The sequence below is a fragment of the Asterias amurensis genome, chromosome 2 (genome assembly GCF_032118995.1).
Source record: "Asterias amurensis chromosome 2, ASM3211899v1".
In the NCBI taxonomy this organism is placed as follows: Eukaryota; Metazoa; Echinodermata; class Asteroidea; order Forcipulatida; family Asteriidae; genus Asterias; species Asterias amurensis.
The window spans coordinates 29,278,927-29,295,598 of record NC_092649.1 but is presented as its reverse complement, the minus strand read 5'-3'; the positions used below and the strand labels follow the sequence as shown (position 1 = coordinate 29,295,598).

General features: G+C 37.5%; 3 protein-coding genes across 7 annotated transcripts in view; all 3 read right to left on the bottom strand.

The window, feature by feature from the left end:
- The window catches only part of LOC139933756 (plexin-A4-like), a 30,884-nt gene extending 20,482 nt beyond the window's left edge, over positions 1–10,402 (bottom strand). The window contains exons 1-8 of one of the 3 annotated variants that reach the window (XM_071927951.1): positions 8,896–10,402; positions 3,041–3,149; positions 2,058–2,146; positions 1,169–1,297; positions 945–1,060; positions 671–803; positions 275–428; positions 85–184 (exon numbers count right to left, since the gene is read on the bottom strand). In XM_071927951.1, the coding sequence (XP_071784052.1) occupies positions 85–184; positions 275–428; positions 671–803; positions 945–1,060; positions 1,169–1,297; positions 2,058–2,146; positions 3,041–3,149; positions 8,896–10,062 (1,997 nt within the window). In that variant the 5' untranslated portion in view covers positions 10,063–10,402. Of the gene's footprint in view, positions 1–84; positions 185–274; positions 429–670; positions 804–944; positions 1,061–1,168; positions 1,298–2,057; positions 2,147–2,887; positions 2,997–3,040; positions 3,150–4,135; positions 5,297–8,895 lie in introns of those variants that run through there. The other 2 variants (XM_071927950.1, XM_071927952.1) reach the window with 2 other exon arrangements.
- On the bottom strand, positions 6,506–7,736 carry LOC139934101 (plexin-A4-like). Its single transcript, XM_071928390.1, has one exon. It carries the CDS (start codon positions 7,733–7,735, stop codon positions 6,506–6,508), a length of 1,230 nt encoding a protein of 409 aa, XP_071784491.1. The 5' UTR covers position 7,736.
- A 1,387-nt stretch (positions 10,403–11,789) lies between the features above and the next one.
- The window catches only part of LOC139933754 (plexin-A4-like), a 34,196-nt gene continuing 29,313 nt past the window's right edge, over positions 11,790–16,672 (bottom strand). For all 3 annotated transcript variants that reach the window (XM_071927946.1, XM_071927947.1, XM_071927944.1), the window contains 5 exons: positions 15,817–15,980; positions 15,097–15,244; positions 14,454–14,594; positions 14,184–14,237; positions 11,790–13,487 (listed from right to left, as the gene is read on the bottom strand). In XM_071927946.1, the coding sequence (XP_071784047.1) occupies positions 13,386–13,487; positions 14,184–14,237; positions 14,454–14,594; positions 15,097–15,244; positions 15,817–15,980 (609 nt within the window). In that variant the 3' untranslated portion in view covers positions 11,790–13,385. The remainder of the gene's footprint in view (positions 13,488–14,183; positions 14,238–14,453; positions 14,595–15,096; positions 15,245–15,816; positions 15,981–16,672) is intronic.

Genomic DNA, 16,672 nt, shown 5'->3' with positions numbered 1-16,672 from the left:
TGTCATATGAAAAGCTAGAGCGAACAGACAATATTCTTCTGAAGTATCAAAGTTAAAGCTAGAGCGAACATAAAATATTCTTACGAAGTATGAGTGGAGCATTCATAGAAGTAGAAACTTGTATCCACAAAACTGACTGATGTTTCACTGGAATGGATGCTCAGTGTAACCTGAACAGCATCATCTGGAAAATGGAACATTCATAAAAAGTTGTATGTTTATTTTATTTTAACAACAATAGCAACAAATGGCCCTAGTTTAGTGTTTGACTTACCTCCTTGTTGAATTGGTGGTATCCTATTACCAGGTGGGGAGACACATCTAAGATCCTCATTAGTCTTTGTAGCTTGAGATACGTAGGATCCAAACCAACACTCATATGTCATGTTGGTCAGTAAGTCTGGTAACTGCTCCACACTCACAGTAATCTAGGTAATAATACAATTGGTAGTTAGTAAGCTAGTGGCACAGATACAGGTGGATTGGAGAGGGGGAAAAAGGGAAGGGCAAAGGGGATATTCAGAACATAAAGCCACCGAGTCACACTAATGTAATCTTAATAGCGTTTTGGGATGTCCACTTCTGCTAAGCAATACTTCCTTTGTTAAACAATTTTGTGTGCCAACCAGCTATATGGAAATGCGCAAAGTCAGTAACCAGTTACTCTTACCTGTTGTTCAGTGACAGTGATTGGTAGATTGTTATAAGGATCCACATTGGTTATCTCAATACACTGAGCAGTATTATAGGCTAACCAGCGGGTAGACACATCAGGCATCTTGCATTCAGAATACAGGGTGCACCTAAACAGGTATTAACAAAACACATACAGAGTTATTTTTTAGGCGATCCAAATTTGTTAATTCAGCTGACGTTTCCATCCCTCCCTGCATATGTAATAACTCTCAACATGCATTGTTAACCAATCAAGATACAATACTTACTGTCTTTGCAGAGTACACCAGCCACAGTATGGGTCTCCATCCATCTCTGCATCCGTACCAATACACGTCTCACACGTTGTATACTGACCACAATTCTCAACACGCATCTTCAGAAACTATACAGTCCAAATCAAAACATATTTAAAAAGATGAAGTCAAATTATATGCTTGGGGTAAATTAAAAAATAACATTTGCATGGTCCTTCCATCTTTATATATTGTACCTTTTGTTCAGTGAGTATGTACATCTCTCTTGTTGCATCATTAATCTTGACATCTTTAAGAACTGATCCAGTAATATCAAGGTCTACTCTTTCATACAGTCTGGCTGTGGTCTTGCTCTGGATGTGAACCTGTAACACAACAATATATGAATAGTTAACCTGGGATAATGTTTAATTTTGAATCATGGATTTGTGCTGTCATTTGTTATACCAAAGTTACAGGTCATCATTGTAAAGTTTGTGTTTGACACTTGCAAGGTCCTTGGTCCCCACCCTTCCTTTGTCCTTTTGAATTTGACTTTCCTTTGTTCAATGCTTTCATCTTTTGCTTGTTTTCTGCTCCTCCCTTTTTTGCTCCATATATAATCAATGTTTTTGTGTAACAGAAGACAGAAACATTGCTGCGTGTGTATGTTTTTGTGTAATTTTTTTAATATATTCCTTTTGTGGTTGTAAGCAGGTTGATTTTCAATAATAATTTATGGTCAAACACTTGTAAATAAGGAGTGGTTAGACGTTCAGTGTTGTAGTCGAAATCCGAGACCAAGACCTGAAGGTCCGAGGGGGAGACCGGTCTTGAGACCCACAACAGTCAATAATTAGCAGTGCTTTAAAGTTTCATATTTTTAACCAACCCAAGTTTTGATTTGTTTGTGTTACTTTCTATGTATATTTGGAATTGCGTTAAATGTATTTACCCGCCTAAGTATCCTTTCAAGGAAAGAATAATGAATTACTTCTAAAGGTGATGGATGATAAAAATTTCAGTTTCGTTGATTTGATTTGGTCTGGAAGCTGCCAATTGCACAAAAGCCAAGATGGAAGCATCCTCTTATTGATCCAAGAAACAAATGAAAGAAATATACATTAACAAAATTAATATACTTACCTTTAAAAGTTCCCCACTGTAGTAAGTTCCAATGATAGCTACAGTGTGGTTCATCTCAGTAGTTGTAATGATGGAGGACATCAGAGTGTCTTGAAATGACAATATTAAAAAAATGTACATTAATTTATTTTAAAAAACCATATTTTTAAAGGATACTTAATATCAGCTCAACAGCTTTATGGTCCTGTAAAAAAGAGAACAAGTTAAAACTATCACAAAAACATTTAACTTGCAAACAACACAGGGGGCAACACTTTAAAGACACTGGACACTATTGGTAATTGTCAAAGAACAGTCTTCTCACTTGGTGTATCTCAACATATGCATAAAATAACAAGCCTGTGATAAATTGAACTCAATTGGTCATTTGAGTTGCGAAATAACTATGAGAGAAAAAACACCCTTGTCACACGAAGTTGTGTGCTTTCAGATGCTTGATTTCAAGACCTCAAAATCTAATTCTGAGGTCTTGAAATCAAATTCGTGGAAAGTTACTTCTTTCTCAAAAACTACGTTACTTCCGAGGAAGCCGTTTTATACTCTCAGCCTCTCGTTATCAAGTAAGGTTTTATGCTAGTTTTTATGCTAGTTTGGGTAATTACCAATAGTGTCCACTGCCTTTAAATATTTTAAAAATTTACTTACTGACAATTTTTATCAAGAAGACTACAATCAAATACAATTGCACAGAGGAAAGTGAGCAGTCAAAATAAAACAAGCATTTAAGACTGTTAAAAATTTGATTGAGATGAGAGTTGATGTTTAACTGCCCTTTTAAATTGAAACCAGAACATTTTGATTGTTTAGGTAATGCAGTATCTTTTTAATACCTGAAAGTTCCAGTGCAGCATTTGATGAAGTTACATAAATTCCTTTAGCATACTTGTAAACTTCGTTGCTACCTTCAAAAGGATGACACAGAAACATATCTGGACTGACCTAGAAATAGAAGAACAGAAAATTGGATGTCTCATTTGATGTACCTGATAGTTCCAGTACAGCATTGGATGCCGTTACACTGATGCCTTTAGCATTCCTGTATATTGTAGTGTCCGCTTCAAAAGGATGACACAAAAACATATCTGGACCAATCTAGACAATAAAATAAGATAAATATTTTAGCCTCAATCCACAACTTCAACTTGGTTTTACATACAAGCACCAGGTGGGTAATTTAACAACACAATAAAAATAGTTAGTTATGAATGTGACATCCAGTCCAGTGATTTCAAAGAGAGCGGAAAAACATTGTGGGGAAAAAATCTTTTTAATTTGTGTGCAACACAGCAAACCATTACAATCGACAGAGTTGTTTTACTTGAACATAAAAAACAACAAAATGTTAGGTTGTTTTTTAATTCTTTTTTCTTTTACCAGAGAACAGTTTCAATGAGAGGGAGCATACAAGTGGTAGCAATAAATTTTACAAACATAATTGCTTTATCATATAGAAAACAATGAATATCAGTAATATTGTGATTCTGTTTTCCTGTATTTGTAGAAAGAATGATAAAATAGACCAAAACCAAAGAAAACAGTTTGATTTGAATAAAGTCCTAAAACATGTGTAGCTTTAAGGCAGTAGACACTATTGGTTAGACACTAATTATTAGCATAAAACCTTTCTTGGTGACGAGTAATGGGGAAAGGTTGATGGTATAAAACATTGTGAGAAACGGCTCCCTCTGAAGTGCCATAGTTTTCGAGAAAGAAGTAATTTTCCACGAATTTGATTTCGAGACCTCAGGTTTAGAACTTGAGGTCTCGAAATCAACCATCTAAACGCACACAAATTCGTGTGACAAGGGTGTTTTTTTCTTTCATTATTATCTTGCAAATTCGATGACAGATTGAGTTCAAATTTTCACAGGTTTGTTATTTTATGCATATGTTGAGATTCACCAACTGTGAAGGCTAGTCTTTGACAATTACCAATAGTGTCCACTGCCTTTAACATTTTTAAATCTCTTTTTATACAATGCCTTTTAAAGAAAAACCTCCCTTGGCTTCCCTGAAGGTATCTTATGTTAGCAAAATAACCTGGGATACACCTGTAATGTAGCGAACCATACACTTACTGGTAATGTAGTACATTTGGATCCTTGCAAGTACTTCACTGAATGGTCATCTCCATCTTGAATACATCCCCTGACTGTTTCAATGAAGGCATCTAAAATATCACTCATCTTATACATACACAATGCTGACTGATCAATAGGTACATCACTAGTCCGATCAGCTCCTTCATTCTTAGCAAACACAGCAAACAACACCATGTCCTCAGCATTCAAACCTAATGATACAGCAAGATCCTGACCTGCTGGGCCAATATGAGCAACTTGTACCAAACTGTACACACTACCATCTGATCCTTGGCATTGTAGGGTGATTTCTGTGTAAGAGTCAAATGTTGGACTGGTCTGACAGACTCTGTTCATTTTAGAAACAAAGACGTTGGAATCAAAATCCTCCTCTTGAGAAGTGATGAAGTATGTGAATCCATCATATGAGAAACCAGTTACATATGCAATACGGATTGGAGTATAAAGATTGGAAGTATCAAATGCAGTAAATGACGAAGACTCTGTGCCTGATGGAGATATCAACAACCCGTCTGTACTAAGGAGTCTTCTGCTGACTGGTGGAATTCTTATATAGCCAACCTCAGCAGAATAAGCCACAGCTACATACAACCAGTCACCTCCATCTGGCCCTGCGCCATTTGGTCCATCAGTTCCTGGTGCAATCAAACTTACAGTAAACAACTCTCCAAAACCAGCAACATTAGGCTCTGGTTGAAACAACACATCAGTCAAGTCATCTGGATTCCTGAACTGACACTTTCCTCCATTCTCACTTCCACATGTAATCAACCGATTCTGATTATCTAATATCAGGATTTTATTGTAGTTGGTGAATATATCACATCTATCCTCTCCTAGTTCTTGACATGTACTAACATTTTGTAGCAGATTCAATGAACTATCCAGTCTGTATAAGTAGTTGACAGCTCCAACATACACAGCTCCATCAGGGCCAGATAGAAAGAAATGATTGAATTTAGCATTGTGGTTGCCAGATGGATCATTGAGAGGTCTAGGAGGATGAGGATTACTGAATGAAGCAATTTGATAAGATGACAGATCTCCTTGCCATTCAGCTGATACAATACTACTTAATAATCCCAGCAGGATCAAACATACAACCAAGATGGTTACGTGGCTCCTCTGGGCCTCCATAGTGTAACAGAAGTAACTTTTTTCTTCCGTTTCTTCTGAAGCTGTACAAAGCTTCAGGAACAGGATGACGAATGCAAGGCTGGAGAAAGATCTCTCAAACTTTTTTAGAACACTTTTGCAGTAGCTTTGTTACTTTAAATATAGTATGAGGCTCTCCTTAAACACACAAAAGCGAAAGCAGAACATTCACGAAAGTGTCTGCAAGAAACTTAAGAGATGTTACCCTTTCTTTGGTTGGGATAATGTTGGTTCCGCGATTCCAGAGTCATTTGAGTCAGATGGGCGGGCTTCCTGCAGTAACAGTAAAACAACACTCTGGTGAAGGTGACGGCCTAAATACTTTAGCGAAGAGAGCCAGAATACTCGACAACCATACGAGACGGAAATACTCTGGCATAAAAGAACTTTAACAAATACAGCCTTTTTACCAAGTGGCTTCGTAGGCCATTTGTTGTTCACCCAACTGGAAGAAAAGGTCATGCATGGGAGCAGGCATAATGTTCACTTTTTGACACAACAATGTTTTATTTGAACAAAATTTTGACTCCTTCATTTTGGCACATTGCATATCGAGGGGTCACGCAATTTGCAAACACCGTGATCTTTTTGGCGTGCAATTCCTCCATGGTGGCATGTACATGTAGGTAGTGACGGTGCCCGTTGATTAGACAATCAGAGTCCATTTCAAACAAAATGTAATGCTCGTCTTAACAGTTACGACACATGTACCAATAAATCAATGTTTATCACTGACAACCAAATGGACATGTGCTTCATGCGTTTTTTTCCTAAAAACGTAGCAATATGCATGCATGCAATAATATTATTTGACGGTCAGAGCATATCTATTTTTCCTCCATGGTCAGAGATCAATTTAGATTTGATTTCGTTTGCCATAAGCACATGCTTTACACGAGAGGGTGGTATACTTCTTTTTGATCGCATCAACTTCCCCAAAAAAGAATGTCATTGAAGAGACAAAAACATGCATTGAAAAGTATAAACGTTGTTGCTCTACGGGTAAATGATTAAGTTTAAACAAAATGTTAATATGATTATTTTACAACCTCTTTCCAGACTGACGCTAAATAAAAGCATTAGAACAACATCTTTATAAACTTGTCCCATACATTATTTAAAAAAGACTGAATGTGTTGGTTTTTAAGTTGAAAACATTATCACCCCTGATGGTATCTATACTAATATTCATTAACATAAACATACACATAAATTGCATTTAAACTGAGTGAAGTTGACCATACTCATACTCACTGGTAATGATGGACAGATGGATCCTTCCAAGTACTGCACTGAGTAGTCATCTCCATCTTGAATACATCCCCTGACTGCTTCCTTGAAGGCATCTAAAATATCACTCATCTTATACATACACAATGCTGTCTGATCAAAAGGTACATCACTAGTCCCATCAGCTCCTTCATTCTTAGCAAACACAGCATACAACACCATGTCCTCAGCATTCAAACCTAATGATATAGCAAGATCCTGACCTGCTGGGCCAATATGAGCAGCTTGTACCAAACTGTACACACTGCCATCTGATCCTTGGCATTGTAGGGTGATTTCTGTGTAAGAGTCAAAGTATGGACTGGTCTGACAGACTCTGTTCATTTTAGAAACAAAGACGTTCGAACCAAAATCCTCCTTCTGAGAAGTGATGAAGTATATGAATCCATCATATGAGAAACAAGTTACATAGGCAATAGGGATTGGAGTCTTAAGATTGGAAACATCAAATGCAGTATATGAAGAATACCCTGTGCCTGCTGGGGATATCAACAAACTGCCTGCACTAATAAGGATTCTTCTGCTGACTGGTGGGATAATTGTGTACACATCTTTATACGTATACGTCACAGCTACATATAACCAGTCTCCTCCATCTGGCCCTGGTCCCATTGGTCCATCAGTTCCTGGTGCAATCAAACTCACCGTAGACAACTCTCCAAAACCAGCAACATTAGGCCCTGGTTTAAACAACACATCAGTCAAATCATCTGGATTTCTGAACTGACACTTTCCTCCATTCTCACTTCCACATGAAATCAACCGATTCTGATTATCTAATATCAGGATTTTATTGTAGTTGGTGAATGTATCACATCTATCCTCTCCTAGTTCTTGACATGTACTAACATTCTGTAGCAGATTCAATGAACTATCCAGTCTGTATAAGTAGTTGACAGCTCCAACATACACAGCTCCATCAGGGCCAGATAGAGTGAAATGATTGAATTTAGCATTGTGGTTACCAGATGGATCATTGAGAGGTCTAGGAGGATGAGGATTACTGAATGAAGCAATGTGATAAGATGACAGATCTCCTTGCCATTCAGCTGATACAACACTACTTAATAATGCCAGCAGGATCAAACATACAACCAACAAGATGGTTACGTGGCTCCTCTGGGCCTCCATAGTGTAACATAAGTTACTTGTTCTCTTTTGTTTCTTCCAAGGCTACGTACAAAGTTTCAGGCACATGGTGACTAACGCAAGGCTGGGGAAAGATCTCTCAAACTTTTTCAGAACTCCTTTGCAGTAGCTTTGTTAACTTTAAATTATACAAAACAAGCACAAATAAAAGCATAACATTCACGAAATGTCTGCCAGAAACTAAAGTGATTAAACTGGCTTTTGGTGGGATAATGTTGTTTCCGCGATTCCAGAGTTATTTGAGTCATAATTAGAATTCGTGATGGGCGGGCTTCCTGCAATAACCGTAAACAACACTTTGTTGATGATGGCGGCCTAAAAACTTCAGCGAAAGAGAGCCAGAATACTCGGCAGTCGAGAAAAGATACGAGACGGAAATAGCGTACCATGCTTAGTAGGCCTTAAAGACAAATTAACGAAAGGAATAGAAACAGTCTATGCACACAATGACAGGTAGGCCCTTTGTTGTTCACCCAACTGGAAGCAAAGGTCAGGCATGAGAGCAGGCATAATGTTCGTTTTTATTGCGACAACAATAATTATATATTTTATTTGAACAAACTTTTGACAACTACATTTTGGCACATTGCATATCGAGGGGTAGACTTGATGACAAGTCGTTAGGCGCTGCCTATTTGTCTGCCTTTCATGCAACAGTCACAGTGCGATGTTACACATGCAACAGTCGTAGGTAGCGCGAGGCAGCTCTGCTCACATACACATACTGGGATCAAGGGTGTGTGTATCGTCCCCGTAGCTACACCGCTGTAACTACACACCGCGCTTAACAATTACCGTCTTGACTTCAAGACTAATCTAAGGGGTCACGCAATTTGCAAACTCCGTCATCTTTGTGCACATGCGTGTGGAGGGTATGGGGGCGACCAGGCCCGTTCATTAGACAATCGTCTATTATTCAATCAAAGGACTGTAATGCTTGTCTTTACAGCTAAATACCTGTACCAAAACTAAATGTTTATCACTGACAACAAAATTTAAACATGACTTAAAGTATCGGTTTTCAAGTTGAAAAAAATGATCATCCCTGATGGCATCTATATTATTATTAATGATCATAAACATACACATTGCATTGCATACATATATGTGGGTTTAAACTGAACCAGCAAACGAAAACTCACCATCAGGAAGGATGGACAGAAGGATCCTTGCAAGTACTGCACTGAGTAGTCATCTCCATCTTGAATACATCCCCTTACTGCTTCCTTGAAGGCATCTAAAATATCACTCATCTTATACACACACAATGCTGACTGATCAATAGGTACATCACTAGTCCCATCAGCTCCTTCATTCTTAGCAAACACAGCATACAACACCGTGTCCTCAGCATTCAAACCTAATGATACAGCAAGATCCTGACCTGCCGGGCCAATATGAGCAGCTTGTACCAAACTGTACACACTACCATCTGATCCTTGGCATTGTAGGGTGATTTCTGTGTAAGAGTCAAATGTTGGACTGGTCTGACAGACTCTGTTCATTTTAGAAACAAAGACATTGGAACCGAGAACATCTTGTTGAGAAGTGACAAAGTAAGTGAACCCATCGTATGAGAAACCAGTTACATATGTAATATGGATTGGAGTCTTAAGATTGGAAGTATCAAATGCAGTAAATGAAGAAAACCCTGTGCCTGATGGAGATATCAACAACCCGTCTGTACTAAGGATTCTTCTGCTGACTGGTGGAATTCTTATATAGCCAACCTCAGCAGAATAAGCCACAGCTACATACAACCAGTCTCCTCCATCTGGACCATCTCCCATTGGTCCATCAGTTCCTGGTGCAATCAAACTCACAGTAGACAACTCTCCAAAACCAGCAACATTAGGCCCTGGGTGAAACAACACATCAGTCAAATCATCTGGATTCCTGAACTGACACTTTCCTCCATTCTCACTTCCACATGTAATCAACCGATTCTGATTATCTAATATCAGGATTTTATTGTAGTTGGTGAATATATCACATTTATCCTCTCCTAATTCTTGACATGTACTAACATTCTGTAGCAGATTCAATGAACTATCCAGTCTGTATAAGTAGTTGACAGCTCCAACATACACAGCTCCATCAGGGCCAGATAGAGTGAAATGATTGAATTTAGCATTGTGGTTACCAGATGGATCATTGAGAGGTCTAGGAGGATGAGGATTACTGAATGAAGCAATGTGATAAGATGACAGATCTCCTTGCCATTCAGCTGATACAACACTACTTAATAATCCCAGCAGGATCAAACATACAGCCAACAAGATGATTACATGGATCCTCTGGGCCTCCATAGTGTCAATTGACGAACTCAATAGAAATAAGTTGTTGACTTCTCTTCTTCTGTCTTTTACTGACGTACAATGCTTCAGGCACAGGATGACAAACACGTGGCTGGATAAAGATCTCTTACTTTTTCAGAACGAGTAGTTTTGTTGCTTTTAATTTGAGAAGGCCCTCCAACATTCACAAAACGTCTGCAGGAAACTAAAAAGTGATAAAACTCGTTTTGATTGGGACGATGTATGGCTCCCGCGATTCCAGACTTATTTGAGTCAGAATCAGAATAGTGGTGGGCGGGCTTTCTGCAGAAGCCACAAAACAACACTATTGAAGATGGTGGCAACAAAATGAGCGATTTTAGACAGCCATAAATAACTATAGCACAAGCAGTGGAAATAACGACTATCGAGAAGGAAATAACGTCGCAAAAAAAAAAACATCAATTGTTTACAGCCTTTTGATACACACCGGCGAGTAAGCCCTATGTTGTTCACCATGCACCCAACTCAGTGGAAGAAAGGGTCAGGAGTGAGGGCAGGCTTTTGTCACACATCATTGCATATTGAAGGGAGCTGTTTCTTAAAATACACAATCAACATTAGCTCTTCATTGTTGTACCAAGTATGTTTTTATGCTAAAAATTATTTTGAGTTATTTAGATTTGAGTGCACATTACTATATGCGGACCCTTTTGACATAGCTTTGGCTTTCGGATTTGCCGTGGTTTCCATTAGGTAGAGCAAGTACTATTTCCTTCATGAGGCTTCAAACAGTCGAATGGAGCCCTAGACCCCCAAGTCTAGTTTGTTTGGTTCGTTTGGTTTGTTTGGTTTGTTTTTCTCGAAAAAGACCTCAAACTCGTTGGTTTGGTAAAGAGAGTCCTGTGTCTTTCAGTAAACACCATTACTCAAACCAATCTGCTGTAAGTTTGGTGAAAGTGAGAGGAAGCCGGATCATTTTATAGAAAGACGAAGCACAGGGAGGCAATATTAACCACGACAAGTCCCTCTAAAATAGAACTTGACCAGCAATCTCAAACAGGCTCAGTTGGAATCAACAATCACAGCCGAAATGCTTTGGCCACCTGACAATAAGCACTATCCTCCCCGCCCAATGTTATAAAGCAATAATTCAGATTTTGTTTTAAATTTATTTTAAGATTAGAATAATAGCCTTTTGAACCACAGTGGTTTGGTCCACTTTGGTTTCAGACTAGTTTTATCCCAAGTTGCTCCTCCTAACTTAGGACCAGCCCTAAATTTTTAATAACTCCTAGGACAAGGCCTATAGTCCTAAGTGAGGACTATCTTTGTGAAATCGACCCCTGACCATTTTAAAATGAGGTTGTCTTGTCATCTGATTCCAATAGTTGAAAGTTTTATATTCCTTTAAAGGAACACCTTGCCTTGGATCGGTCGAGTTGGTCTTTGAAAAGCGTCCACAAACACGGTCGGCCATTTATGGGAGTCAATAAAAGGAAAACCACGCAATTTTGAGGCAAATGTGTGTGGATCATTGTATTCTACTTTTAAAACATCTTTCTAACCATATGCATTTTATAACAAACGGTCACAAATGCTTTTCAAAGACCAACTCGACCGATCCAAGCCAACGTGTTCCTTTAAGCTATTGCTCCATATCCTCATTTTAAACAGAACAAATGTATTGTTGCATAGTCCTTTTAGTTGAAAACTTGGCAAGATAAATAATAATAGATCATAGCTGCATTATTCTCTTCTGTATATTTTATTGTTTATTAAGTTGATCAATTTTATGGCACTGCTTACAATTCTTAATTGTTAAAAAAATAAGCTAAATTGATAACACACTTTTAAAATATTCAAAATAATAAACAATTGTACAAAGAAAAAGTTTTAACTATTGGCTTAAATTAAATATTCTTCCTCAAAATTGACCCTATAAGTATAACATTCATGGAATAGAACCTGCATTCATCCTGGGGTAAAACTCTTAGCCAATGAATGGCTTCAACTTACTTCAGTGAGGGCAATGTTCCAGCTTGTGATGTTGTGGACAAGAGTGTTTAAACTTCACCTGAAGTCTCACTTCCTCATACTTTATGTCATATTTTCAACGTAGCATGACAGCTTTCAACTTATAAACATCTTGAACATGATAATTAAATGTCTTTAATAACATACATTTATCTGAGTATTGTACAATCGTGCATTTATGAACTGTCATTTAAACAAATATTAATAGACAAACTGAAATGGTATACAAGTTAAATATTTCCTCAAAAATACAAATTAACCGTCACAGTCTTGCAAAAAAAAAATCACATTTTCATTGTTTACTATAAGTGGTAACAAAATTAGAAACCACTATTAATTTATTGACCAATTTCTGGGTGAACATGTCCAAGAATCTGTGTAAAAATCACCGCAAACTGGGTCAAAATGATGTAAAAATTTAGTACAAAATTCCATTATTTAAATATCTTTTAGCCTGATTGGGTATGGTTCTGACTGGGAGTTTCCATTAATGTTCATGATTTACTGCCTAAAAAACCCACAACAAACTCTACACTGTTAGAAACTAATGTGAAGTATTTTGTCCAAAATGTGCTGGAAAACCTATTACTTTGAAAAACATTTCAGCTAATAAAATAGAAGAATAAAAATAATAAAATGTTACCATGAAAAATACATAAACCTCAAAACTGATCAGACAGACATTATTATTTTCATTCCTCATTTTTTGTAATATTATTTTAAGTCTATGCACAGACATTTGTATATTTTTGTCTCAGGCAAATCAAAACAGAAACCTGGCTAAGGGAAGCAACATTTCTTACACATTACATTATTCAAGTCTCATCTCATTTAATGATTATCTCTTACTTTCTTGTATGTTTTCCTGGCCAATGTCAACAAAGAACCCTTGGTTATTTAACACACAGCTCATTCAAATACTAATCATTTGAAAATTCACATTTTAAGCATTCAACAGTCATTCAACTTCAACAGTTAAGTATTCACTATTCAAGTATAAGATCATTCAACTTCATTATATCAAACATTTCATTCAACTTCATAAGAGCCAGCAGCAAGAGGCTTGTCAACCATTTAATTACATCAAGTGTTTATGGGTGGTGGACAATCACCTGAATAGCGAACATGTAGTGTTTAATGCCAACAAATGAATAGCAATGACTGAAATGAATCTGAATGAGCAGAACAAAATAATGAGTTCACCAAAACGAAACTGAATGCAATAGTAGCTTAAATGAACCTTGATTGATCGAACTTGAGGTGTGAATTTGAACGGCAGAAGTTGACCTGGAAAACCAGTATTAAACATCAGGAAAATTTTACAAAGCATTGCCTCTGGAGAGTGTTTCTTTCACCTCCTGCAGCAAGCATCCAAGATGCTTCTGATCACTTTGATCTTTTGTCTTCAACACCACAAGAAGCTGTTTTCAGATTGAAAGAGAGAAAGAGAAGTTAATAATTTTCATGATTGAGATGTTTATTAATTTCTGGGGGTCATGCCATGCATTAATCCATTCTATGAAGAAGTAGTGCCTCTGAAACTGTTGGTTTATTCCAGACATTTCAACTAGAAGGTGCTCTAGTCTTTATCAGGAGACTGAAGAGGGAATAGACCTGATGGGATTTTATGTTTAGGGTGTTCCTGTAACTATTTTTGAGGCGTGGTAGACACTGTATAGGAGTGCACTGTTTGGCTCGGGTGTATACAGAAGTATCTAACTAATGATGTGTCCACCATCAAACTTACTTAGGCTAGAGCATGATGTACCTAAAAACATTCGAGGGACACATTGCGTTCTGATTGGGCACTTCTGGCTGTACAAAAAGGGTTTGTTTTGAAATAAATGTGGTTGTAAAAGAAGACAATAATTATTCACATTAATACTCGTTGAAACTGTGGGGTTTTGTGTGTGTTTTTTTTACTCCACGAAATTGCAGATCAAATGTTCGACTGGTTGTATTTTAAGAGGTAAATTTATATTTTTTAACATAACTAATAATTACAGAACAGAGTAGGTGTTTTTGTGGATGAACAACTCCCCTTTAATATAACTTGTGTATCAATTGTATGTTTTATGATATAATTTTTTCTCCCAAATAAAAATCAGTCAACTTACAAGATCCCATAGTTGCATTAAGGTGCTAAGCTTGCTGAACAATCCTGTGAAATTCTACAGAGAAAACAAATACAATTAAATTCATCGAGTGTGAATCCAAATATAACTAAATAAGTATTGTATTCAAGTTTTGACTTTGGAATAAAAGGATTTAATGGTGCTGTGTGAAGGAATCTTATAATTTAACCAAATTGAATACGTTTTGAGAATTTAACTTGAATTTTTGATAATTGTTTTTGAAAAAATTTGGATTGTGAAATGTCCTTTTACCTGACTTGCTTTTTGTAGTTCAGTGTTGAGGTCTTGTGTGGTTACCGGTGTAGACTCCTCCACACCTTTATAGTACTGTCGGACAAGACGCTGGTACTTGGTTTTCTCTCTGCTGTACAGGAACTTGTTGATGGAAGATTCCTGTCAATGTTAACAATTCAGATCAAAAGTAAACCACAAAGGTATAAGTAAGTCCAGAAACTTGGAAGTAAGATCTAAAGTGGTTGAAGGAGAACATTCAAGTGGTTTGATCTTGTTTTATTACTTTGTTTATTGTTTTACTTTGTTGGGTGTTGAACTCATAGGGCTTCCCTACCCGCTCCCCCATTGTTATCCAATCAATGCAAAATCTTCCTCTGTTAGAAATTGTGTTTGGCTCCTCAGGCTTGCAAGCTAGAGTGATTTTAAGTTCACTCATGAGAATTCTTTAGTTTCATTACCAGAAATATATAATAATAATAATTTTACAGCATTGAATACACAGTCTGTATCTTGCAGAATGGCACTGATGAAAATTGTCTCAAGTGTATTATACCAGACACTAAGGGAATGCAATCTGGCTTTTCTGTGATTTAAGACAGCCACCCTTTAAGACAGCCACCCTTTAAGACAACCACCCTTTCTGTCGTCAGTTTCTCTTTACCTGTCCAAGTTTATCAGTCTTGGTGTCGTGTGCATCATGGAATAACTGACCAATCACATCCATGCTTGCCTCAACGGATGGAGTAGGTTGGATGTCAAAGATGTAGTCTGGATGCTTGATGGCGTTGGACCAGAAACGCAGAGGCAAACTGTTTGAAATAATTTATAAAAACATCTTAGACTATAAGTGTTATAAAGCTTACAGCTAAGCAAAATTATGTATCCAAGCAGAAAGTGGTGTTTAGTCTTAAGCATCTTTCACAAACTGCAATGGATTATGAGGGAGGCATGCAAGCCCCAGTTCGTCTCATTTCAAGATAGTTGGAACTTGTATCTTTAATACTTGACATGAACTTGTGAATAGTGATGTGAATATTTATAAAAAATGAGGTTGATCAATGTCTATGGTTTAGTTTCTACAATGCTGTTTAGTATTTTGGTGAAACTTTGAGGTTTTATACTCTTGAGTTTGTTAATAATGTGAGCTGAATCTTATGTAGGGGTCATTTTAACAATGAATTGGGGGCACTTGGTGCTTGATATGTAACAAGGTGTACTCCCTTTCCTATTGTGTCTTCTTTGTGTTCTGGGAATCTCAGGAATTCTGTAGAAGACTTTTGTTTGTTTGGGGGTAGGGGATACTTCTGTACAAGAGGGAAAGAATGTCTTAAAATATGGGAACATGGGGCCTCCCTCTTCCACTCTGCCATTCTTTACTCACATGTTATTCTTCCAGGCGCATTTAATTTCGGGGTCTTTGGACTTCAAGTCATACATGTCTGCCTGGTCATCAAAGAAGTCAAAGAGGAACTTGATTGCCTTGGGGGCGCTCTCCACGGAGAGAATGGTCTGGAACATGTTGTCAACATACTCTTGGATGACGCTCTGTTGTTGAGGTATTCAAGGAATAAAAAGACAGATTTTCATTGTTATGACTGATTGGTCGAATTTGTCATGCTGTATGGTTATAAATATATTCAGAATTGGCTTTTGGTGGTATATGCTACATTGCCTTCCTCTGTGGACTCCTGGCTCAAACCCCAGAGGGAGCCTTGTATTTGGATGAGGTTTTCAGTCCCTCTACTTGGTTGTGTGTGTCTTCCCCCAGTTGGGGTTTTCCTCCCATGTTTGAAACTGAGATCTCTTTATCATCTTCCTTTTCAGATAGGTGCCTTCTTGATTGCATATTAATTACAGTGCTAGGTATTCAGTATTCACTTGGTTGGTACATGGAGGTAGATTTCTACCTCCTTGGTTGGTAGGATATTTTTTTGTATGAGTCGACTGGGGCTTAGTGCATTATTGCTTTGAGAGGGTGCAACTTCAGCAATTAATAGCACAAAATGACGGTGTTTTATGAAGATTCGGTCCCAATGGGAAACTCACAGGCTGAATGAGGTTGATTCGAAAGAGGGCGCTATCAGAAGTAATTTATACACAACTCTGGGTATGGGGGGGGGGGGGGAGGGACAATCTCCTGCCACAACGTTTCCACCAATACCAAATACTGTGGTTCCAATCTCAAATAAAACTCTCTCTAATTCGGTCATGCCTCATCAACAGCCACTTGGAATTTA